The 24,470-nt window shown below is 43.4% G+C and overlaps 1 protein-coding gene and 1 long non-coding RNA gene across 3 annotated transcripts in view; one reads left to right on the top strand and one right to left on the bottom strand.

Annotated features, from left to right (window-relative positions):
• ACO1 (aconitase 1) overlaps positions 1–24,470 on the bottom strand; it is a 55,167-nt gene that overhangs the window by 5,221 nt on the left and 25,476 nt on the right. For both annotated transcript variants that reach the window (XR_014559339.1, XM_083718732.1), the window contains exons 9-18: positions 22,924–23,024; positions 18,273–18,389; positions 16,432–16,591; positions 14,785–14,920; positions 6,961–7,045; positions 5,887–6,043; positions 4,332–4,456; positions 2,861–2,965; positions 1,398–1,540; positions 307–454 (exon numbers count right to left, since the gene is read on the bottom strand). Coding sequence is in view for 1 of the 2 variants with exons in the window: in XM_083718732.1 (XP_083574858.1) it covers positions 307–454; positions 1,398–1,540; positions 2,861–2,965; positions 4,332–4,456; positions 5,887–6,043; positions 6,961–7,045; positions 14,785–14,920; positions 16,432–16,591; positions 18,273–18,389; positions 22,924–23,024 (1,277 nt within the window). In the remaining variant the exon portion in view is untranslated. The remainder of the gene's footprint in view (positions 1–306; positions 455–1,397; positions 1,541–2,860; positions 2,966–4,331; positions 4,457–5,886; positions 6,044–6,960; positions 7,046–14,784; positions 14,921–16,431; positions 16,592–18,272; positions 18,390–22,923; positions 23,025–24,470) is intronic.
• Positions 16,598–18,255, top strand: LOC310835300. The gene is made up of 2 exons (XR_014559525.1): positions 16,598–16,900; positions 17,317–18,255. It is a non-coding gene; the product is annotated as an uncharacterized lncRNA (long non-coding RNA).

The following is a 24,470-nucleotide window of genomic DNA, read 5'->3' as shown; positions in this document are numbered from 1 at the left end:
GGCCTTTAATCCACACTGGTTAATCCAGAACACATTTTGCATCTGGCTCCACCTACTCCTGTCCTCCCCACAACAGATTACTCCCCAGGGGAAGTGGCATCCAAGAGATAAAAAGCTTGCCCACGCCCAGCGCTTTTTTTCACCTCTCAGGTGGCAGTCCTTGCCATTTTAAGAGAACGAGACAAGTTTGCGGTGAGTTCCAGCACCCCTTTTTCTAGAAAAATAGCACTGGCTGCCCCTGTGTTTCAAATGGGGGGTCATCCTGTTTCAGACAGCCCCGAGGTGGATGCAGACAAGAATACTCACCGTTTCATCAGACGGGAAGTGGATAGTTTGCGGGGCCTGCTTGTTGAGAAATTTGTTCAGCAGGCGTATGTTTGCAAACGTTCCCCTAGCCATGACGGCATCGTTGCCCCGGCGTGAACCGTACGAGTTGAACTCTCTGGGAGTTAGGCTAGCAAGACAAAAAGAAGGCAATCCTCAGATGTATGAACTGGAAGGCTGCACAGTTAACTAAAAGGAACCTGAAACGTTCACTTCTGCAACTTGTGGCCAGGGTGACTCAGTTTTTTTATTTCTGGCTTTCAAAAATACCTCCCCCAGCAGCCTGTGCAGACAGTTCAAGCCAAAATAAAATAAAATAAAATAAAATAAAATAAAATAAAATAAAATAAAATAAAAAAATAAAATAAAATAAAATAAAATAAAATAAAATAAAATAAAATAAAATAAAATAAAATAAAATAAAATAAAATAAAATAAAATAAAATAAAATAAAATAAAATAAAATAAAATATTATTATTAATTGTTTACACCCCGCCCATCTGACTGGGTTTCCCCAGCCACTCTGGGCGGCTTCCAACAAAGTATTAAAATACAGTAGTATGTTAAACGTTAAAAGCTTCCCTAAAGAGGGCTGCTTTCAGATGTGGATCAGGGTGCCCCCCCCCCGGATTTTTGAACCCCGATTTGAACCCGGATCAGCCGATGGCCAGTGTGAAGGGAGGATGGGAGCTGAAGTCCAAAAAAACCTGGAGTGTCGCAGGTTATTATGGAACAGAGAAGTCAGTTAAGTGGAATGGGAGGGAAGTGAGGGGGGAATCATCGAACTGTCAAGTTGTAAAGGCCACGGGGAAGTCATCTAATCCAAACCCTTGTAATGCAGGAATCTTTTGCCCAAAGTGGGACTTGAACCCACAACCCTGCGATCAAGAGCCTCATGCTCTACCAACTAAGCTAGGAAAATAATAACACTAGGCCTTTGAACCTCCTGGTGTTGAAATACAACTCCTATCATCCTTGCCCATTGGCCATTCTTGCTGGAGCAGATGGATGTTGATTTAAGGACATCTGATCTAAGGACACACAGAGAGAAAAGCTTTTATGCTTGACTCACCCTCTGCTGGTTAAATAACGAGCAGCTGGGCTGTTTCTTGCTATGTTCCCAGCAGGAGAGATATGATCCGTGGTCACAGAGTCACCAAGGTTGAGCAGGACGTAGGCGTCAACTATGGATTTCAGTGGCGGGAGCTCCAAAGTCTGAGAACACCACACAAAAGTAGTTATTTAAAAACAAACACATGGGTGTGTTTTTTAAGCATCAGCTGTACAAATTTGCAACTGCTAAATTCATCCAAACTATAAAAAAAAAACCCTTGATAGGCTTGATCAAATCTGGAAAACCAAACTAGGTGTGACGACTCACTTTTCTGCTCAAGGTATTTTTCAGAATTTTATTTGTGCAGAAAGTGGACAGATGCACTGCCTCTGTTTCAGATGATTAGGGTGCAAGTGCCATTGCTTATGTAGCCTTTATGGCATTGTTCATAGACAACAGGAAGGTATCAGCAGGAACCACAAGGTTTGCAGAAAAACAAACATCTCTTAATTAGGGTGCGGAGGGCAGAATGCTATGGGTGGCTCAATGCGGACTGAGCATGTTGAAAATGCTGACTTGACTGTTGGGGGTTAACAACAGAACATAGTGTCTGGAATCTAGAGCAGTAAGGTAAAGGTAAAGGGACCCCTGACTGTTAGGTCCAGTCGTGACCGACTCTGGGGTTGTGGCGCTCATCTCGCTTTACTGGCCGAGGGAGCTTCCGGGTCATGTGGCCAGCATGACTAAGCCACTTCTGGAGAACCAGAGCAGCACACGGAAACACTGTTTTACCTTCCTGCCGGAGTGGTACCTATTTATCTATTTGCACTTTGACGTGCTTTTGAACTGCTAGGTGGGCAGGAGCAGGGACCAAGCAATGGGAGCTCACCCCGTCGTGGGGATTCGAACTGCCAACCTTCTGATTGGCAAGTCCTAGGCTCTATGGTTTAACCCACTGCGTCACCCGGGTCCTTAAGTGTTTCTTGGAGGGACACAATTCTGCTATACATAAAGGCATGCTTATTGCGGTCCATAAGTTCTGCCTACCAAGTATTTTCTGTTCTGAAATACACTGCATCCCAGAATCTGGAATCTAGAGCAGTAGGACCCCACAAAACAACATTTTGTTGCAGCACTCACTGGAAAGACTGCATTTTTATATTGTTGTAACCTGCCCTGTGAGCTTATGAAGGGCAGGGAAGAAGTAAAATGAAATGTGCGACCTCAGAATGGGGCTACTCAACACAGCCTGACTCATGTGCTGTTCTTAAGCATGAGCATAACTACAGAATAGGGCTCTCTTGAGGCATGAGATTTGTTCTTAAAAGTGCATTTCAAGGTGCATTTCAGAGCATTCTTGGAGAAAGACAGTCTGCAAGGCTTCTATCATTGTTAAAACTAGCCGACAGGGGGGAAAGGTCCTTCTCAATCTGGCCAGTAAAATCTACCCAAATAAACAAGGGGAAGTGAGACACACTTACCAGATTTTCAAAAAATGGAGGTGATTTAATATATGTGGATTTGGGGTCCCAAGCATATAGCTTGTCTGCTGGAACATCTAATGCATTCCAAGCTTTGTTTACTGTCTGCAAGAAAGGAGGGAAAAAAGAATAGAAAACAAACCTTTATAGGGTGCAACATTTTAAATATATACCTTCCAGTATGTAAAAAGTGGGATAAAGAGGCTATCTAATACAGGTTGGGAAACCTGAACCACAGTTGCCTGGAAATCTGCTTGATAACCCTCAGCAAATATAGCAGAGAGCTAAAATCTTAGGATCACCAAAGCCATTTTGCCATGAGCTCTGCTTCTGAGGAGCAACTGCCTCTTTTTTCATGTGAATTGCAACAGTACAAACTAAGTTCCTTGGATTCACAGACTGTCACTATTTTTTTCTGGAGGGACTGGAGTGCATACTGAAAACTGAGCTTTGCACAATTGAAGGAGTGCAAAGCGCTCTGTCGCCCCAGTGCAACAAATCCATTTTATGAAAGGCGAAACACTACCAGCCTTTTTGCAGGTAGGAAAGTGATGGGGAAATCCACTGAAAAGTGTGGGGTGAACAAATGATTAATGGGAAGATGCATGCACAACACTCAAGCAAATCAGGATGAATGTTCATTGTTGTAAAACTGTGCCGTAAGCAAATCAGAACAGATACTTAATAAAGATTGGACATAGGTCTATTCTTTGCATAAGCTTTGTGCAAGCAAATCAGAGTGAATGCTCAATGAACAGATTGTCTGGAGAAGCCTAAAATCCTTTCTCCTATTCAGAATCAGCCCAGCCGTTTCTCCCCAGAGATGCCCTCGCCCAAGTAATTAGCAGTAAAAAACGCCATCTGGCTGTGTTGGGCTTCCAGAGGGCAAGGATGGTGTTAACAGTTTGCAAGGATGGGCAAAAAATGCCCTACTCAGCAGGAAAACATTAGCTCAATATTGCTCCATGTTTTTCGTTTTTGTTCCTTGAGGCAACCTTGAAGTAAATTAGGGCTGGGGATACTCCCTACTAATAAAGTAAAATAAAAGGAACTGGAAAATCCAAATCCCTCACCATGAACAATTTATTCCTGCGGCTTGCAGAAATCACACACTTTTAGACAATTCTGCCATTTTAACTATTTGGGAACATTTATTCTGGGGTTGCTAATGATAGGGAGGAAGAAGGAAACCCTGTAATACTATAATATTAATGAAAGTCAAAGGAATTTGAAGCTGGAACCCAATCTTGCATTCTGCACCAGCCTAATATTTGTTAACAATACTTTATTGTAGTCCTGGGCAGACATTAACCCGAGGAACCACTCTTCCTACAATTAAAAATTGGGATTACATTAAACATCTATACAAAACATTTATGCAAAGCATGTATTTATAACGTATTTAGAACATCTGCTGAGATCGAAAGCCGTAAATAATGCAAATGCTCTATGTATTAACACCACATGTTACCTCTATTTTCTGGTAAACCTCTTTAAACATCCCTGGAATGACATACTGGCGCTCAACAGCTTGGATCTCATCCCTCATGGGCCAAATGTCTCTTAAAAAGATCTTCTTCCCTTGTGCGTTTACACCTGTAAGAAAGTAAAGTACGCAGGCGATAAACTAGGGAGAAAGCATTCCAAAAATGCTGTGTGTACACAGCACACGGCCACTTCAATAAACACCTACATTTCTTGGAAGGTTGATATGGATTTGGCATATGGAAGGTAAACAAGACCCATTAAAACACAGGCACTCTTATGGATCCTGACCTTTAAAGTAAATTACATAAAAAGTGCTTCACAGACTGGAGCCAGAGGACTTGACATATCATCTCTTCCTCTATGTACTTGCCTGTGCCCTGAGATAATAAACAGAGACCTTTCTCTGGGTGCCCCACCAGCTGGGAAACCACAGGTAGTGATGAAGAAAGGGTCTCCTCGGCACTTGGTACCTGGGTTTTGCTCTCTGATAATATTATTTTGCTGCCTGTTTTTACATTTCTTTACGTAATTGTTCTGAGTGCTGTTTTTGTATTGTATTTATTGATTTTGTGGTTTCGACTTTTGCTATTTCTTTGCATAGCACCCGGAGAACAGCAGCCACTGAGCAACTAATCAAAGCTGGTTGTTGTTGTTTAGTCATTTAGTCTTGTCCAACTCTTCGAGGCCCCATGGATCAGAGCACGCCAGGCACTCCTGTCTTCCACTGCCTCCTGCAGTTTGGTCAAACTCATGCTGGTAGCTTCGAGAACACTGTCTAACCATCTCGTCCTCTGTCGTCCCCTTCTCCTTGTGCCCTCCATCTTTCCCAGCATCAGGGTCTTTTCCAGGGAGTCTTCTCTTCTCATGAGGTGGCCAAAGTATTGGAGTCTCAGCTTCAGGATCCGTCCTGCCAGTAAGCACTGAGGGCTGATTTCCTTAAGAATGGAGAGGTTTGATCTTCTTGCAGTCCATGGGACTCTCAAGAGTCTCCTCCAGCACCAGAATTCAAAAGCATCAATTTTTTGGCGATCAGCCTTCTTACTTCCATACTTCACTACTGGGAAAGCCATAGCTTTAACTATACGGACCTTTGTTGGCAAAGGTCCCTGCTTTTTAAAATGCTGTCTAGGTTTGTAATTGCTTTTCTCTCAAGAAGCAGGCGTCTTTTAATTTGGTGGCTGTTGTCACCATCTGCAATGATCACAGAGCCCAAGAAAGTAAAATCTCTCACTGCCTCCATTTCTTCCCCTTCTATTTGCCAGGAGGTGATGGGACCAGTGGCCATGATCTTCATTTTTTTGATGTTGAGCTTCAGACCCTATTTTGCACTCTCCTCTTTCACCCTCATTAAAAGGTTCTTTAATTCCTCCTCACTTTCTGCCATCAAGGTTGTGTCATCTGCATATCTGAGGTTGTTGATATTTCTTCCGACAATCTTAATTCTGGCTAGGGATTCATCCAGCCCAGCCTTTCACATGATCAAAGCTGGTAGATACACAAAATTAAAAGGGTTCATTATTCCCCAAGCGATGCCTTACCTAGAGGTTCCTTCTCAAAGTCAATCCTTATGGTTCCTGCAATGGCATATGCTATTACCAATGGTGGGGAGGCCAGGTAGTTGGCACGAGTATTGGGGTGGACACGGCCCTCAAAGTTTCTGTTTCCAGAGAGGACGCCCACAGCTACAAGGTCTCCCTGTGCAGAGGGGAAGAAGGGTACAGGATAACACATTTACAAATGCTACAGCTTCCACTTTCTCACATCTAGAAGACCTGGGAATGGGGAGAGAGAGAGGATATCACGGAGCTGTGCACACAGTTCTAGGAAATACCCAACAAGGGCTTTCAGGAGCTCTGGATCTGAAGCCAAGTTAGTGGGGTCACAAATACTCAACTTCCATCAGAGTGAGATTGAAAAATTCCTAAACTAATTGGTCTAAAAGTCGGATAAATGTAAAATGTAGTAAAACAGACGCTTTCTGAGAACACACACAATGTCCACTGCAAAAACCTTCTATTCTGTTTGCTGCAAGCCACCAGCAATGCATTTTTTTTAAAAAAAATACAAGTTCCACTGCTATTTCACTTGCACCTAAATCCTACAGACACAAAACCTGGACGTGTGTCAATTAATTTTTATTTCGGTGAAAAGACCGGACAACAAAAATAACAACAACAATTTGCTTGCTTGTAGCCAAGCAGGTGGTGTGGTGGTGTAAATCACAGAGCCTAGGGCTTGCCAATCAGAAGGTTAGCGGTTCGAATCCCTGTGACGGGGTGAGCTCCCGTTGTTCAGTCCCTGCTCCTGCCAACCTAGCAGTTCGAAAGCACGTCAAAGTGCACGTAGATAAATAGGTACCGCTCCGGCAGGAAGGTAAACAGAGTTTCATGCACTGCTCTGGTTCGCCAGAAGTGGCTTAGTCATGCTGGCCACATGACCCGGAAGCTGTACGCCGGCTCCCTCGGCTAGTAAAGCGAGATGAGCGCCACAACCCCAGAGTCGTCCGTGACTGGACTTAGCCGTCCCTTTACCTTTTAGCCATTTGTAACCAAAATGAAAGTCTGTATGTGACATCTCTAACAGCAGGATATGGGGCACGAGACTTGGCTTACCTGAGTAATGGCTTCGACAACTGGTTCTGGCAGAGGCCCACTGTTGCCAATGCATGTCATACACCCATAACCTACCACATCAAACCTGCAGACAGCATGAAACAGGTTCTGTATTTGATGGATATATACACATCTGCATATTAACTATAAAGCATACTGTTTGTCCCCCCACACACACACACAAAAAAGAAGAGCACAGTAGGATATGCTTGAGCAAGCAGAACACCTGCAATAGTGCAATGTTGAATTCCACCCTCTGTGGTCAATGTTTCTGCTGGAAAAATCATAACCACTCTATGTATCCATCTCAGGCCTAGTTTGCATGAATGGAAAATCAGATGGGTCACCATGGGGGGGAAAAATCTCGCCTAGACTCCCTTCACATTGTAGGTGGGAGTCGAACGTTCAAGGAGTTTGCTAGCCTGCTCTCCTCTTTGATATGCACAAGAAAGAGAAGGAGGGTTTCATGTTGTTTGTTTGTTTAATGAATATTAATCATGAGACACTTCACCAGATTCGCCACCTCACCTGCCATTTTTATTTTTTTTTTTAATAAATTTTTATTAGGGGTTTTTACAAAATAAAGTACAAAGATAAACAACCTTTCTTTTATCTCAACAGAGTTTCATGACTTCTTTGGACTTCCTCACATCTCCCGCTGCCATTTTCATCATCATAAATTTTTCCCAGCAATTTATCATCTAATTTGCAAATTTTATAACCACTTATTTAAATATAATCCTCTGTAAATTAATTTCTCTTAATCTCACTTTACATCCCATTTCGATCCGATTTTGTGGTGGCCAATTATTTATGATCAAACATCCTACTTAACTTTCCACCAAATCACAATATTTTTGTAAATAAGTCTTAAATTTCCTCCAATCTTCTTCAACCCTCTCTTCTCCCAGGTCTCGAATTCTGCCAGTCATCTCAGCCAGTTGCATATAGTCCATCAGCTGCATCTGCCATTCTTCCAGAGTGGGTAGATCTTGAGTTTTCCACTTCTTGGCGATAAGTATCCTTGCTGCTGCTGTTGCGTACAAAAAGAATGTTCGGTCCTTCTTTGGCACCATCTGGCCGACAATGCCCAGGAGGAAGGCCTCTGGTTTCTTAAGGAAGGTATACTTAAATACCTTTTTCAGCTCATTATATATCATTTCCCAGAAGACCTTCACCCTGGGACAAGTCCACCAGAGGTGAAAGAATGTTCCTTCATTTTCCTTACATTTCCAACATTTGTTGTCTGGCACATGGCATATTTTGGCTAGTTTAACTGGGGTCATGTACCACCTATATATCATTTTCATTACATTTTCCTTCAGAGCATTACATGCCGTGAAGTTCATCCCCGTGGTCCACAACCTTTCCCAATCCTCAAACATAATATTATGCCCAATATCCTGTGCCCACTTTATCATGGCCGACTTAACCATTTCATCTTGTGTATTCCATTTCAACAGCAAGTTATACATTCTTGAGAGTACTTTAGTCTTAGGTTCTAACAATTCTGTTTCCAACTTCGATTTCTCCACCTGGAATCCTAACTTTTTATCCTTTTTAAAAATTTCTTGAATCTGAGCGTAATGTAACCAGTCTCGCACTTTGTCTTTCATTTTTTCCAAACTCTGCAATTTCCAATTGTTGCCCTCTTTCTCTATTATTTCCCAATATTTCGGCCATTTGGCCTCCATATTGGGTCTTTTTCGGGCCTTAGCCTCCAGAGGTGATAGCCATCTTGGAGTTTTATTTTCCAATAGGTCTTTGTATTTTGTCCAGACATTAAACACTGCTTTCCTGACAATATGGTTCTTAAAGGCCTTATTGATCTTAACTTTGTCATACCATAAGTATGCATGCCAGCCAAATGCATTGTTAAAACCTTCTAAATCTAACACATCAGTGTCCTCTAGAAGTAGCCAGTCTTTTAGCCAGCAGAAAGCTGCGGCTTCGTAGTACAACCTTAAGTCTGGCAGGGCAAAGCCCCCTCTTTCTTTCGCATCAGTTAATATCTTAAACTTAATTCTGGGCTTTTTGCCCTGCCAGACAAATTTAGAAATATCTCTCTGCCACTTCCTGAAGCACTCCGTCTTATCCACAATTTGCAATGTTTGAAACAAAAACAACATCTTAGGCAATACATTCATCTTAATAGCAGCAATTCGGCCTAACAGAGAAAGCTTCAATTTTGACCAACTGTCCAAGTCTCTCTTAATTTCAGACCAACATTTTTCATAATTATCCTTAAATAGACTCAGATTTTTTGCTGTTATGTTTACCCCTAGGTACTTTACTTTTTTAACCACAGTTAGTTCTGTTTCTCTCTGAAACCGTTCTGACTCTGCATCTGTCAAGTTTTTTCCCAACACCTTAGTTTTCTGTTTGTTTAGTTTAAAGCCCGCTACCCGACCAAAGTCCTGAATCAATTGTAACACTCTTTTTGTACTAGATTCTGGCTCTTGCAATGTCAAAACAAGGTCATCTGCAAAAGCTTTAAGTTTATATTGTTTCACTCCGATCTGAATCCCTTGCACCAACCGGTCCCCTCTAATCAAGTTCAAGAGCACCTCCAGGACAGAAATAAACAGCAAGGGGGAAATCGGGCAGCCTTGTCGTGTCCCTTTTTCAATCTTAAACTCTTCTGTAACCACATTGTTGACTATCAGTTTTGCCTTTTGTTCTGAATAAATCGCGTCAATCCCATTTTCAAAACCCCGCCCCACTCCCATTTCTTTTAAATTCCCCTTCATAAATTTCCAAGAAATATTATCGAAGGCCTTCTCCGCGTCTATAAAAATTAGAACTGCTTTAGTGTTAATATTTGTTTGCAAAAGTTCCAAAATGTCAATAATGTGCCTTGTATTAGCAAATAAATGTCTTCCTGGGAGAAAGCCTGCCTGGTCTTTATGAATTATCTCATTTAAAACTCTTTTGAGTCTTCCTGCCAAAACATCAGCAAATATTTTGTAATCCACATTTAAAAGGGAAATGGGACGGTAGTTCTTAAGTTGTGTCTTTTCAGTTTCTGATTTTGGTATCAATGTGATGAAAGCTTCCTTCCACGATTCAGGCGCCTTCTTTCCCTCCATAATTTCATTGCTGACCTCCATCAGTGGTTGAATCAAATAGTCACTTAATGTCTTATAGTACTTGGAGGTCAAGCCATCTGGCCCTGGAGACTTGCCCAACTTCATATTCTGAATGGCCTGTTCTATCTCTAGTCGTGTTATTTTACTATTCAGGAGTAATCTATTTTCTTGTGATAGTTTTTTAAGTCCATTTTTCTCCAAAAATTTTGCAATCTCTTCCTCCTTTTGTGGCCCTTGAGTGTATAATTTCTTAAAATATTTCTGGAAACATTTTCTAATTTCCACCGGGTTCTGAATATTCCTTCCTTCTATTTCCAAATTTGTTACTATGTTCAGCTTTTGTCTCTTCTTCAACTGCCAAGCCAGCAGTTTCCCACATTTATTAGCCGATTCAAATGTTTTTTGTTTCATTGATTTAATCTTCCATTCTATTTCCTGATTTATCAGTTTGGAATATTGTGCCTGATGAAGTTTAATTTCTCTCAAAATCGGCTGTGACTTCGGGTTTACTCTTAGTTTCTTCTCTAACTCTTTAATTTTCCCCAAAATCTTGTCCTTTTTCTCATTTTGTAGTCTTTTCTTTATGGCGTTCTGTTGTATCAAGAACCCTCTCATCACAGCTTTGCTTGCGTCCCAGATTGTTCTTTTTTCCACAGCAGTGTTCAAATTTATCTCAAAATAGTCCTTTATTGTTTTTTTGGCCTTCTTGATAATCTCCTGATCTCTAAACAAGTTGTCATTCATCTTCCATCTAAAGGAGCCGGTTGGTAATAATGTCATGTCCATTTTCAACGCGTTATGATCGGAGCAGGTCTTTGGGCAGATTTCCACTTTCTTCACCTTAGGAGCCAGACCTCTAGAAATCCATATTTGGTCAATTCTTGTCCAAGTCAGTTGGGCTTCAGAGAAAAATGTTCCTTCTTTCCCTAAGGGGTTCTTTGTCCTCCATATATCAATCCAGTCCATGTTGTCTGTCATTTCAAAAAAGGTCTTTGGTAGTCTGCCTTCTTTAGTAACCTTTTGGCTTTGTGACCTATCCATGTTCGTAGAAACGATCCCATTCATATCTCCCATCATAATGATGTTATCATAGTCCAGATAATCCAGCATAATCTCATGCAACTTCTTGTAGAATTCTGATTTCCCTTCATTTGGAGCGTAAATTCCTAATATCAAAATTTTCTCTCCTTGGTGCTGTATTTCAATTGCCAAAATTCTTCCATGTTCATCTTTAAATAGAAATTTTGGTGAGAGGCTCTCCTTTGCATATATCACCACTCCTCTCTTCTTAACTAAGTCCGAAGATATAAATTCTTGGCCTAACCTTTTATTTACCAATATTTTTCTGTGGAGCCTAGTCACATGTGTTTCTTGTAAACAAGTAATGTCTAGTTGCTCCTTTTTTAATATATGAAAGATTTTCTTCCTTTTTTCCGGACTGTTGCAGCCATTTATATTCCAACTTAAAAGTTGCAGAGACATCCTGGATAGATCTGTTTAGTTTCCTTGGGATGGTATTTTGTTCTGTGAGTCTTCAGGGTTCTGAGGTACAGGCACCTGTGGTGGTTCAGGCCCTGAGGGTAGTTCAAGTCCTTTATGAAGGTCCTCTCCGTAGGCAGTCAAAAACTTATCCCTATCTTCCAAAGTTCTAATTTTAATCTTCTTCCCTCTAAAGGTAAAAGATAGTCCTTGGGGAAAGTCCCACCTAAAGATGATTGAGTTGCTTCTCAGCAGTTTTACTAAGTCCAAATATTCAGATCTAAGATCCAACAGCTGTTTAGGAATGTCCTTAAAAATCTCAATTCTTTTGTCCGAAATGTTCAAAGAGCTTCCGTAGTGCAGGCCCAAAATCTTGTCCCTTTCCTCCTTTGATCTCAACGTAATCAAACAGTCTCTGGGCCTTTCTCTCTTTGTGAGTCTTCCAAGTCTGAAGGCTGACACAATTTTAAAGTCTTCCTCCTCTAGACCCCAGAACTTGGAGAATTCTTTGGTCAGAAACTCAGCTAGATTACCTTCTTCCACTTCTGGTATCGATCTTATCCTTAAATTAATCTCCCTGTTCCGAAGTTCCAACATGGAGAGATAGGTCTGGTGTTCCCCAACCTGCTTACTGAGCGGCCTTACTTCTTTTTCCAACTCTCCCACTCTTTGGCTGGTCTCTTCGGCCAGTTTCTGATTTTCACCTGCAGCCTCCTTCAGTTGTCCGATTGCTTGTGCATTCTGTGCAACTTGCCCAGATAATTTGTTTAAAGTTTCTGTATTAAGGTCAATTTTCGCAGTTTGTTGGTCAACTTTCCTCTCCAAAGACTCCAATTTCTCAAGAATTCTCTCTAATACAGAACCAGATCCTCCTGAGGCCATCTCTTCTAGTTGTAAATCCTCAGTTTCTTCCTCCCCTGCCTGTGACAGGGAGGTAGCTTTTTCCTCCGAGGGCAAAGTGGGCACAGATGATCTGCGTGCTTGTGAGGCTGCAGTTACAGTTGTCAGAGTTGTTTGTCTGGTTCTTAATCCCTTTCTTTTTGCGCCACTCATTCCAAAGTTATCTAGCAGTCAAGGTCAAGCTGAGTTGTTCCCATGGGAAAGCTACGGCCCAGGTGGTAGCAATCAAACAGAGGGCCGGGAAATAGAAAGTAAAACAATGTTTTTGTTGTAAATCCTCAATCCTCTAGGGGGAGCATAAAATGTCCTAGGAAGAAGAGTCCATTCCACATACGAAATCTGAACCAATACTTAGGGATCTTCACAAAAGTAGTTTTAGCAGAGTTGGTTTTAGGTTTGCCACAATATTTCAAGTTGTGCTTACTGGAGTTCCAAAATGCAAGAACGTAACCATTCTGAACTCCCTCAGACTGTCTCAAAGTTTAAATAGAATGTATCCAAATTTGCAGTCTGACAGTTCTACTGCTCAGGCAGTTCTGACACCTGGGCTTCTTAAACAGAATTGTAATCCACAAAGAAGGGAGTATATAAGTCCTAATAAAAGTCCAAAAATCAATTGCTTACAGTCATTAAAGGGAAAAGTAATTTCTGCGGGTGCTCAATCTGAGCTGTCAAAAGTTCTCTCTATGCCTCCACTCCTCCTGCTCTTTGCTTTAAAAGTCAATGGCTGCGGAGGACGGACTTCCTTTTCCTCGTCTCTCCGCTTTCAGCTTATTTTCAATATTTTTAGTCCCGAAATTTAGTAAAGTCCTCAATTACTCACGGGTTGTTGCGTTTTAGAATCTTGTGTTGAAGGAAGAAAGGTCGGCGCTCACCGGCAACGGCAGCGCGGCTTCGCTCCGCTGAATGCGCATAGACCCACAGCGCCGCTACCCCCTCTGCGATCCGGAGCCCCTTACGGGGTTCCCTCAACGTTTCGGGGGTAGCTCCTGGCGCCCGCCGGGTCCCGAGACCGCAGGCTTCCGCTGCCTGCGGTTTTCCAGAATGGGTCTCCGCTTCGCCGTAGCGGACGACCCTTTTCCAGCGTAGCATCCCTCTCCCGGTTAGGAAAGGGCAGCCATTACCGTTCGCGCCGCCTCCGGAAGTCCTCACCTGCCATTTTTATATGGTAGGGCTTAACTATGAATACATCTCAACTACAGTGAAGATGGTATATATATTGGAAAATGAGCGGCCTTGTCTTTCTTCCCTTTTTAAAACTAATTTCTAAGGAACCAAAACAATAACAAATCTTCAGCTGGTGCAGAATTTGGCGGCCAGGTTGCTCACTTGGGCAAGATGGTTTGTGCACATGACTCCACTTCTGGCCTGACTGCACTGGCTGCTAATTCATTTCTGGGCCTGATTCAAAGTGCTGGTTTTGACCTTTAAAACCTTAACTTGCCCAGGACTGCAATACTTCAAGGACTGCCTCTTGCCATAGGAACCGATCCAGACTCTGCATTCATCATCTGAAGCCCTTCTTCATGTGCCTCTTCTGCAAAAGGTCCTGAGGGTGGCAATACAAACCTTTGGGGGGGTTTTGTTTTGGTTTGTTGTTATGGTCATAGCTGTCAACTTTTCCCTTTTCTTGTGAGGAATCCTATTCGGCATAAGGGAATTTCCCTTTAAAAAAGGGAAACGTTGACAGCTATGGTTATGTGGTTTTGTGTTTTTATGCTGCAAACCACCCTGTGAGCTTCAGATGAAGGGAAGTATATAAATTTAATAATTAATAATAATAATATTACAGTGGTACCTCGGTTGACAGACTTAATCCGTTCCGCAAGTCCATTCTTAAACCGAAACCATTCTTAAACTGAGGTGGGCTTTCCCTAATGAGGCCTCCTGCCGCCAGTACCCTTCCACCGTTCGGATCCCATTCTTAGACTGAGGTAAAGTTCTCAAACCGGTACCACTGTACTTTCAACTCTCATGCAGACCTCAACCTGAATGTTGGCAACTGAATGACCCTTGAACATTCCAACAACCTTTGTAAGCAGGAAAGGAGAACCTGTGGCTTTTCCAGGTGATTGAACTACACCTCCCATCATCCCCAACCACTGTCCAATTCTGATTGGGGCTGATGGGATTTGGAGTTCAACAACATGTGGTTTCCCCCATGTATTCCAGGCTGCTTTGCTTTTCGCAACCCAGTGTTTTTAGCTGCGATTTTGTTTATTTTCTAGTCACAGCCAACAGTTAAAGTGAATACTTAACACAAGCTTTTTCACCCGAGGAGCAAGTATCCAACATTAATTATGAGAGCCTCGACTGAGCTCTCCAACAAAAAAGTGAATATAATCTAACCTCTTACCCTAGTTGAACAAGGTAAGGCAAGACTCCACTCTCTCTCAGATAGTAGGTAACAACCCCACTTCCAGGAGACAGGCTAGTTTTAATGTATGGCTTCACAGTCAGCCCGGCTTCTACAGCTTTCTTTGCAAGCAATCCTGAAAAAATATCCAAAGTCAATGGATGCCTCAGACCACTTGTTCCAGCTGAGTATTATGGGGTGGGGAATCCCCTCTAGACACTGATGGGCTCCAACTCCCATCAGCACTAACTTGCGTGGCCAATGGCTGGGAATGATGGGAGTGGTGGACATTTATTTATACATACCATCTATGTAATACAGTTGTACCTTGGAAGTCAAATGGAATCCGTTCTGAAAGTCCATTCAACTTCCAAAACATTTGGAAACCAAGTCCAGGTTATGATTGGCTGCAGGAAGCTTCTGCAGCCAATCGGAAGCCCCATCGGACGATCGGCTTCCAAAAATAGTTCGCAAACCAGAACAGTCACTTCTGGGTTTGCGGTGTTTGGGAGCCAAAACGTTCGAGAACTAAGCTGTTTGAAAAGCAAGGTACGACTGTATGTTGCCTTACAAAATTGTATAGGCACAGGCACGTCTGGCTCAGTGCTGCATTTAAACCAAAGTATATTATTTAATCCTGCCAACCTAGCAGTTTGAAAGCACGTCAAAGTGCAAGTAGATAAATAGGTACCGCTCTGGCGGGAAGGTAAATGGCGTTTCCGTGCGCTGCTCTGGTTCACCAGAAGTGGCTTAGTCATGCTGGTCACATGACCCGGAAGCTGTACGTCGGCTCCCTCGGCCAGTAAAGCAAGATGAGTGCCGCAACCCCAGAGTCGGCCACGACTGGACCTAATGGTCAGGGGTCCCTTTACCTTTACCTTTACCTTTATATTATTTAAAGCTATCACTAGAAGAGGATGGTGTTGATTAAATTTGGTACCAGCCTGGCCCAACCCACAGGGTTGTAACAACTTGAAATTCAGAATTCAGAACATTTACAGTTTCAGTAATAAGGTGGGCTCTGAAAACACACATCTCAGGTGTCAAATCCCTTGGTAACAATTTGCATCTGCCTAAAGTGCTATAGTAAAATCTAGGAACAAGCTCCCCTGGAGTCATCGCACTGGACTTCAACCATATTTAAGCTTGCTTTTATAATTGCACTTTCCTATACCTAGTTTCATAGAATCATAGAATTGTAGTGTTGGAAGGGACCACAAGGGTCATCTAGTCCAAGCCCCTGCAATGCAGGATTTATTTATTTTTTGCCCAGTGTGGGGCTAGAACCCACAGCCTTGAGGCTAAGAGTCTTATGCTCTACCGACTGAGCTATTTTGTAGGGTGCTGTTATACCCTCACTCTCTCAACAGGAGACAATGTGGGGAAAGGCTCATACACAATTGAAGTGTGGCTGTGCCTATCTGCTTGGACACAATTGCTATTTACACCAAGGTAGCCAAATAATTGACAAATTCCGCCACGAACCTCCCTCTAGCTCCAGAGGCCTAAATGAAAACAGAGACAAGACAGTGTTGCTAATCAGTTATGCCAGCTTATGTAAGAAGGCTTTGAGGGTCCCTTCCCTCTTGAAAAGCACATAAATGCATGTGTAATTTAATGACACACAAAAGGATGAGACACACTTACCAGCTCCTAGCATAACCGAAGGATTACTTGTGTTGGTGCAGCTAGTAATGGCGGCAATCACCACCGAGCCATGTGTAAGTTCGAACTCCTTATCATTGTAAACAAATTTCACTTGGCTGTTATGCTGGTCAGGGGCAATTTGGAAACCTTTAAACCCTTGCTACAAGGAAGAAGGGACAAGGAAAGAGAAGTATTATTTTGAATCACGGTAGCAAAGGAAAGGCCCAAGGAGAGCAAAAGAGACAGTTCTACAGCAGCCATTTTGGTCAGGGGAAAGATGCCCAAGGCAGATTTGCCTTTTCAAAGTTTAGAAAGAAAACAAGTGAGACCTGCCACAAAGCAGTGGAATGCTGGTGTGATTAGCATTCCATCAAACATCCATGCCTTCTTCCAGGGTATTCCATTCTATTCCCTGTCAGTTTTCCATCCCACAGCCAAGAGACAAGTCTGCATCCTGTGCCCATTTACCGTATTTGTCGCTCTATAGGACGCAATTTTTCCCCTCCCAAAATTAAGGGGAAATGTGTGTGCGTCCTATAGAGCGAATGCAGGCTCCTTGGCTTCAGCAATAGCAACGCAAAGCCTCCGAAGCGCAGAGGGAGCGCTCCCTCCGCGCTCCAGAGGCTACGCGTTGCTTTCGCTGAAGCCTGGAGAGCAAGAGGGGTCAGTGCGCAAGACTCTCCTGGCTTCAGCAGAGAGGGAGAGCTGCGCAGCGCCCCTTCAGCGAAGCAGGAGGAGAAATGGAAGGGGCTCCATTTCTCCTGCCGCTTCGCTGAAGGGGCACTGAGCAGAGAGGGGCAGATTTTTTTTGTTCTTGTTCTCCCCCTCTAAAACAAGGTGCGTCCTATGGTCAGGTGCATCCTATAGAGCGAAAAATACGGTAAGTTCTACAAACCTCAAGATTCCCCCCAAGCCCATTGATCCCTCCTTCTTGTTCGTTGATGGCTGGTGATGCTATTTTGTGTACGGAAGGAGGGGCGACTCATTATTGGAACATATGATGCTTTGAATGGCAGAAAAACCACATGCATTCACTGCAGCACGTGTATCAAAACACTCTGCATGTTAACTTGAAAAGGGAACTGTGCCGTTGAAATCCATTTGTCCAGCTGTACAGTAGGGTTACTCTATTAGGGTGCTGCTAGACAATATTTCACCAAGCATTCAGGAAAGTTTCTTTGCATTCTGACTATAGTGAAGCACTCTGCTGACTTCAGAATGGTTCAGGCTTTGGCAGATGAAAAGATGCTGCAATTAATCAGCTGGTAAAGCCAGGTGTATTTCCTTAGACAGAAAAAAAGTCTAGTATTTCGCGCAAATGCTGATGAATTGTCCCTCTGAAATTTCTGCCTATCTCCTATATAGTCAGAAACAAAATAATTCTAACCAAAATTCTATGTGGGGTTGGAGAGAAAAAGGAATGAGTTTCTCATTATCAGCAGCCAATTCCAAAAAGTTTGTGCACAAAAGAAAAATTGGGAAGGCCTAGACTAGGCAAAGGAAGGTCTTTGTGACCACAAATGAACAGCGGAAGCAGCACTTGAATGAAATCTGTTTCACTGGCACGAGAGGGGCCAAACTCTTTACTTATTTGCATATTCATAAAAAAGCAGACAACCTAACTACAATGGACAAAATAGGCATGTTGTCCAAAAACAAACAACAACTAGGGGACTCATTGGGCAGGTTCTGCAAGTGGAATTGGTAAGGGGCTGCTAGGCCAAAGAGTATAGAAATTCTGAGCTCTAAAACCAAGTCTAAAGTACCATAATTAAAGTTTCTGAATGAAAGAGGAAGAAAGAAAATGAATCTCAGCTGGAGAAGGGGGGGAAAGCCATTACTTTAGCTCCCAGGCAGTTCTCAAAATCCTTCTTCATTTCAGAGACCACGACCTTGTCCTGTGGTCTTTTAGGGCCACTGCAACATGGAGCAACTGTTTGCAGATCCAACTCCACAATCTATTTAAGAAGAGAGAGAGAGAGAGAGAGAGAGAGAGAGAGAGAGAGAGAGAGATTAGGTAAACAAGATGAAATGTTCCAAACTGCCTGTGAGTTCCCCCCACATAGGACTGAATTGCAGCCATTAACTTATATGAGAAAGAGTAAAATGGTGGTCTCCCAGGGAACGCTGCAACATTGCTGGCATTATTCTCTGCTCTGGATTACCCCAGTCATTCAGAATCAAGCCAGGGGTCTAGTTCCTGGTCATCCTAAAATCGTAAATTTGCAGTCTCATATACAGGTATAGATATAGATATGTCATTAACCATGTCAATATCAGTTCTTAACATGATAAAAACTTTAAAGAGTTCCATTCAGGTGGTCTGTGGAGGGGCTGAGGAATATTCAAGAATATCTTTGCTTTGTCCTGCACTGGATTTATTTATTTTTTCTGACAGGAGAGATCAAGGCCATTTTGAAAAGGGCCAGATTACCCAAAAGGCTAACAGTGACCTAGTCTAGGGAATATGACATTCCTAATAGAGAGCTGGGGCTTGTCAGGAGTTCATCCTACTCTTGAGTAGGACCCTGGCAGAGACACATGCCCGACTGGCATGTTCTCTCTATCCTGGTCTTTCATTCGGGAGCTTCAAAAGCTTTCTTCTGCCCGAAAATCACAGCGACCAATGCAAAAAGAGATCGGCACACTTAGGGATCCACAGAGTTTGCGCAGTTGCGTAACAGACCTCAGCAGCTCAGCATTTTGGCTAATCTACTTTATTTAAATATAAACACACATGGAGCACTGCAACATGGCTCCCTCATTCTCTAGCATCAGACAGCAAAGAGAAAGAACAAAGGACAATAGTCCCACTTCATGGAACACAGTAACACAAACATCCTGTCTTCGTCACTTCCCACTCTGTGAAGTCAAAACATACACCATCATGTGAAAGACAACAATCCCATGACTGCAATCATGGAGCAGGAATTCTAACAGGGCTTTGTATTAATTTTCCCCTAAATATTTGCTAGTTAAAGGGGTCCTTATCAGCAGTCTGACTTAGGGTCTGGTGGCTTTCACCACCACAGAATACAGTGATTTGGGGTGGGAGGACAGGAGAGATCTATTTCTGGTTGGGGGCAATGCAGATTTTCCAGATGCTGCCGACAGGCTTCTAGAGGCACCAGGTTGCCTGCATGGGTATCTCCATACAGCAAAGGATAGTTCTTACAGAGACAGGATCTGCAATTCTGAATCCCCTGGAGGCTTCAGACAAGGTTTGGGGAAGCCTGTGGCCCTCCTAGACTACAACTCCCATCATCCCTGATCATTAGTCATGCTAGCTGTGGCTGATGGGAACTGGAGTGCGCCACAGCTTCTCAATGCCTGCTTTAGACAGGAAGTCACGATACACCTATGAAGCAAAAGGAAGCCAGGCTGCATTTCACAGGAACTGACTGTTTGTAACAAGCAGGAGAAGCCCTGCAGGCTTAACAGCACAATGCCAAGGATTTATTCCGGTGCAGGCCTGCCCCAACCTGAACTCGGCCCACCAGCCTCGCTTTGGGGTTTGTCAGGTGCTCAACAACCCTCCCTCTGTTTGAGGTCCTCGGTAGGCAACACAAACAGGAGGTTTAATCTAACCCTTGGTGGTCTGCCATGCATGCCCGGTGGGCTACACAGTTGGCTTGGAGGAACTCCCAGTTCAGCTAGCCTGTGCCAACATGCTCCAAAGTCTTCAGAGGGAAGAGAAGGAATGAAAAAGCCACTTCCGAGCTAGGGAGGAGGTGGGGTTGCGGACTTCACGCCCCTCCCCACACTCACGGGGGGCTGGCTGATAGCCCCCGTGATACTAGGGGAATCCTCGGACGCGTCACCCCCCTGGCCAGCCAATCTGCTGGCCCAGGAGGCATGGCCGGCCCTATTTAGGGCCGGCGTGGCTGAGGATCTCCCTCTTTCCACGCCTCAGCTCTTCAGGTTTTCCCTCCCCTCCCACCCGTTAGGCTAGTCTCTCCAACTTTGCTATGGACTCTGGTTGGTCACCGTCGAGGGGCCTGGTAGGAATTTTTCCAATTGGCAGATTGGCACCAGCCACTTGGTTTTCGCCTACCTCGTAGCAAACCGTCACAGCTCCTCGGTATTGGCGGTTATTATTATGCAGATGAAGGGGGGGAGGAAGCGCCATCACCTTCCCCCAAATCAAAGCGTAGTCCGGTAAAGGATTCCAGGGGGTGTGGCCTTGTCTTATGGAGCTTATGGAGGTGTGGGCCCACGGCACGCCCCTGAACGGTGGCCCCAGGGGAGCTCCTAGTTGATGTGCATCAGCGGGAATCCCCCTACTGGTGGTTAACCCAGCAAGCAGGCTGAAGCCGGTTAGATGATAGGACCAATATCTAAGCCAATACTGCTCAATTCCTGTAATCAATAAAGTTGTGGCCTAATTTGACCCATTAACTCTAATTCTTGTGTCTCGTGTCTTTATTTCCGAGGGGGGAGGCGGGAACTCGCCATGCAACACAGAAGGTCTTCTGCATATTATCAAGAGTTTGGGACTCTTGAAAGAGATGTTTCTCCTAGACCAGGGGTGAGGAACCACCTCCAGATGTGGCTGAACTACAACTCTCATCCGCACCAGGAAGTATGGCCAATAGCCAGGGGTGATGTGGGTTGCAGTTCGGCAACATCTACGGGTTTAAAATTTCCCCACCCCCGCTCTACAAAAGGATCTCCACTCGTACCAGGAATGGAGAGTCTGTGGTCCTTGAGATGTTGTTGGATTCCAGCTTCCACCAATACCAGCTGTTGAGGGCAAACACTCCTGGGGGGGACGGCAGACTCCCAGTACCTCCGAGCATCTCCCAGTAGGCACATCTCTGGAATGGCATGTCCCTTCACTCCAGAGTGTCGCCCCTCTGCGACACTTCTCATATGAAAAGTGCACACAAGTCTTCTGGCATCACACAGCAAGAAGATAGAGACATCCGTAAATCTAAACTACGTTTTATTCACAATATACACAGAGAATCCATAATCACGTCTGTGTTCTCCAAACTCTGGCAGAAACAGAAAGCATACAGCAAAAGCGAAAGTACAGTCCAATAACACTCTCAGACAGGAGAGATAAGACAGTCTTCTGTTCCCACACTCTTCTCAGACATCTCATGTGATTTATACTAATCACACTAGCCAGCATCAGCTTACATAAAATCCTAACATCCTAACATGACCAATGGTCAGGGATGATTGAGTGGATGGTTCCCTAGTCCAAATGGCTGAGAGGTTGCCTGCTCTTGATGGAGTTACACTTCCTCTGACGGAGCGGGTATACAGCTTAGGGGTATTCCCGGATCCTGTGCTGTCACTTGACACTCAGGTGGCCTTGATGGCATGTAGTAGTGCTCAGCAATATCTAGTTTTCAACATCATGACATATCACCAAGGGAGGGGGGCTATTGGGTTGTTGTTTTTATGAACTTCCTGCAGCCAATCAGAAGCCACACTCTGAAAGTCAAACGGACTTCCAGAACGGATTCTGTTTGACTTCTGAGGTACGACCATATATAAATTCAATAAATAAATAATAAAAAACATCACGATATACTGGTTGATCATGATGACTGAAATAAGGATGGAGCTATGTAGAACTATGTAGAAGGGATGTGGGTGGCACTGTAGGCTAAACCACAGAGCCTAGGACTTGCCGATCAGAAGGTCAGTGGTTCGAATCCCTGCAATGGGGTGAGCTCCCATTTCTCGGTCCCTGCTCCTGCCAACCTAGCAGTTCGAAATCATGTCAAAGTGCAAGTAGATAAAAAGGCAGGAAGATAAATGGCATTTCTGTGTGCTGCTCTGGTTCGCCAGAAACGGCTTAGTCATGCTGGCCACATGACCCGGAAGCTGTACACCAGCTCCCTCGGCCAGTAAAGCGAGATGAGCGCCGCAACCCCAGAGTCAGTCACGACTGGACCTAATGGTCAGGGGTCCCTTTACCTTTTATGTAGAGGCATTTGCTGGCTTCAACGGGTTCCCCACATCATGATCTTTGCATAACAAGCAAACTCATACACATCATGATTCATGATATATTGCCAGGTCAAAAATTATGAAAACGATATCACGATATGGACTTCAAACCGGTTTTGGATGATATATTGATATATCATCGCCCAGCCCTAGTACAGAGTGCCTTCCATCAGCTTTGGCTGGTGTCCCAGCTGCGCCCCTGTCTGGACAGGGAGAGCCTAACTTCTGTTGTCTGTGCTTTGGTAACCTCTAGGTTAGATTACTGCAACACATTGTATGCCTCTGAAGACAGTTTGGAAACTTCAGCCGGTGCAGAATTCAGAGGACAGGTTGCTCTTTGGGGCAAGACAGTTTGAGCATATAACGCCAATCCTGGCTCAACTTCACTGCCTACCTAATAGTTTCTGGGCTAAATTCAAAGTGCCTTTGTGAGGTCTCACAAGTGGTAGGTAGGACCTTATTAAGACTAAGAGGCAAAAGGCCTGAATGCTCATTTGAGGAAGGTGTCAAGTCAAGCAAACCCACCTGTGTAAAATCGGGATCCTGCGATGAGTTACTGAAATCTCTAAACATTCCTGCAGCCTCAAGGTATTTTCTTATGTGCCTAATCTTATCTTCATCACGGCCTAAAGCAGATGGAAAGAGCCAATCAAGTTGCAGCATTTCAAACAAGCACAAAGACAACAACTTAGAATTCCACAATCGAATGTTTAGGTCGCCATGTAGGATTTGAATAGAAGATTATTAATATTGTTACTTATTAAATTTGTATGCTCCCCGTCATCTGAGGATTGCAGGGTGGTTCACAAAAAGATGTCCGCTTCTGAGCCGAGTTCATAATGCCAGGGAACGCACAGTATTGGGAATTATAAATAAAACATTTCATTGTCTATATCAGCATTTCATTTTGTATGCAAAATTCTTGCCATGACTAAAAATGGAAGTGGATGGTTGTGACGGAGGATCTTGCCTGTTGTTTACTCTGCTCTTTATATGCAGAGATGTCCTTAATATTCCCAAATCTATGATTTAATAGGATTATTGATGCCGGCTCCCTTGACCAATAAAGCGACTGGACCTAAAGGAGTCCCTTTAACTTTACCTTTATTGATGCCTCAGTGTCACATATTAGGGCTATGGATTCTTTAGAGGCTCTTATTTAAATAACACATATGTTTATTTTTTTAAGGTGACTTCAAAATAGATCAATCAGGGTTAGGTTACAAGACAGGTTATATTATTTGCCTCATCAAACAAAGAAATCCCTTTTTTAAAAATAGTGGAAACGGTATGATCTGAACACATATCCCTATTTTGTTTTTTTGATGACATAATTTTATGCTGTGAACCACCCTGAGATCTACAGATGAAGGGCGGTGTACAAATTATAATTATAATAATAATAATGATGGTGATAATACAGTTGTATCTTGGATCCTGAATGCCTTGGTACTCTGAAGTTTTGGCTCCCGAACCCGAAAGTGAGTGTTCCGGTTTGCGAACGTTCTTTGGAACCCGAATGTCTGACAGGGCTTCCGCCACTTCTGATTGGCTGCAGGAACTTCCTGCAGCCAATCAGAAGCAGCACTTTGGTTTCCAAACGTTTTGGAAGTCGAACGGACTTCTGGAACAGATTCTGTTCAACTTCCAAGGTACGACTGTAACTGCATTTCGTATTTCTCTGAATGTGTGTAAATTTGAGGTTTCAAAGTGATGAATTAAACCACTTTCAATCACCTAATCAGATCATAAACAATACTAAAGGACAAACCCCTCCATTATTTCATTTTCTTCTAAGGCACAAAAAGCAGTAAATATTGACCCAGTTCAGATGTATCAACAAGCCATAGTTTTTCTGTTACTGGAAGAAGGAAGTATCATATACTGTCTGCTCCCCTTCTTTGTGCATGAAGAGGAAACAAGATATTTTTTCAATTAGCTTTTCTAACAAACCTCATTTGAAAGATGGCAAACTGTAGCTTGTGCAATCTATAGTTTGTTCACGAATCAGGATAACCAACAAACTATGGCCACAGTTTGCCTTATACGGGTGCCAACAGGAAACTGCAGTT

The sequence above is a fragment of the Podarcis gaigeae genome, assembly GCF_964106915.1.
Source record: "Podarcis gaigeae genome assembly, chromosome: 17".
NCBI lineage: Eukaryota > Metazoa > Chordata > Lepidosauria > Squamata > Lacertidae > Podarcis > Podarcis gaigeae.
Note: the sequence above shows the minus strand (reverse complement) of the source record. Positions and strands in the feature narration are given on the sequence as shown.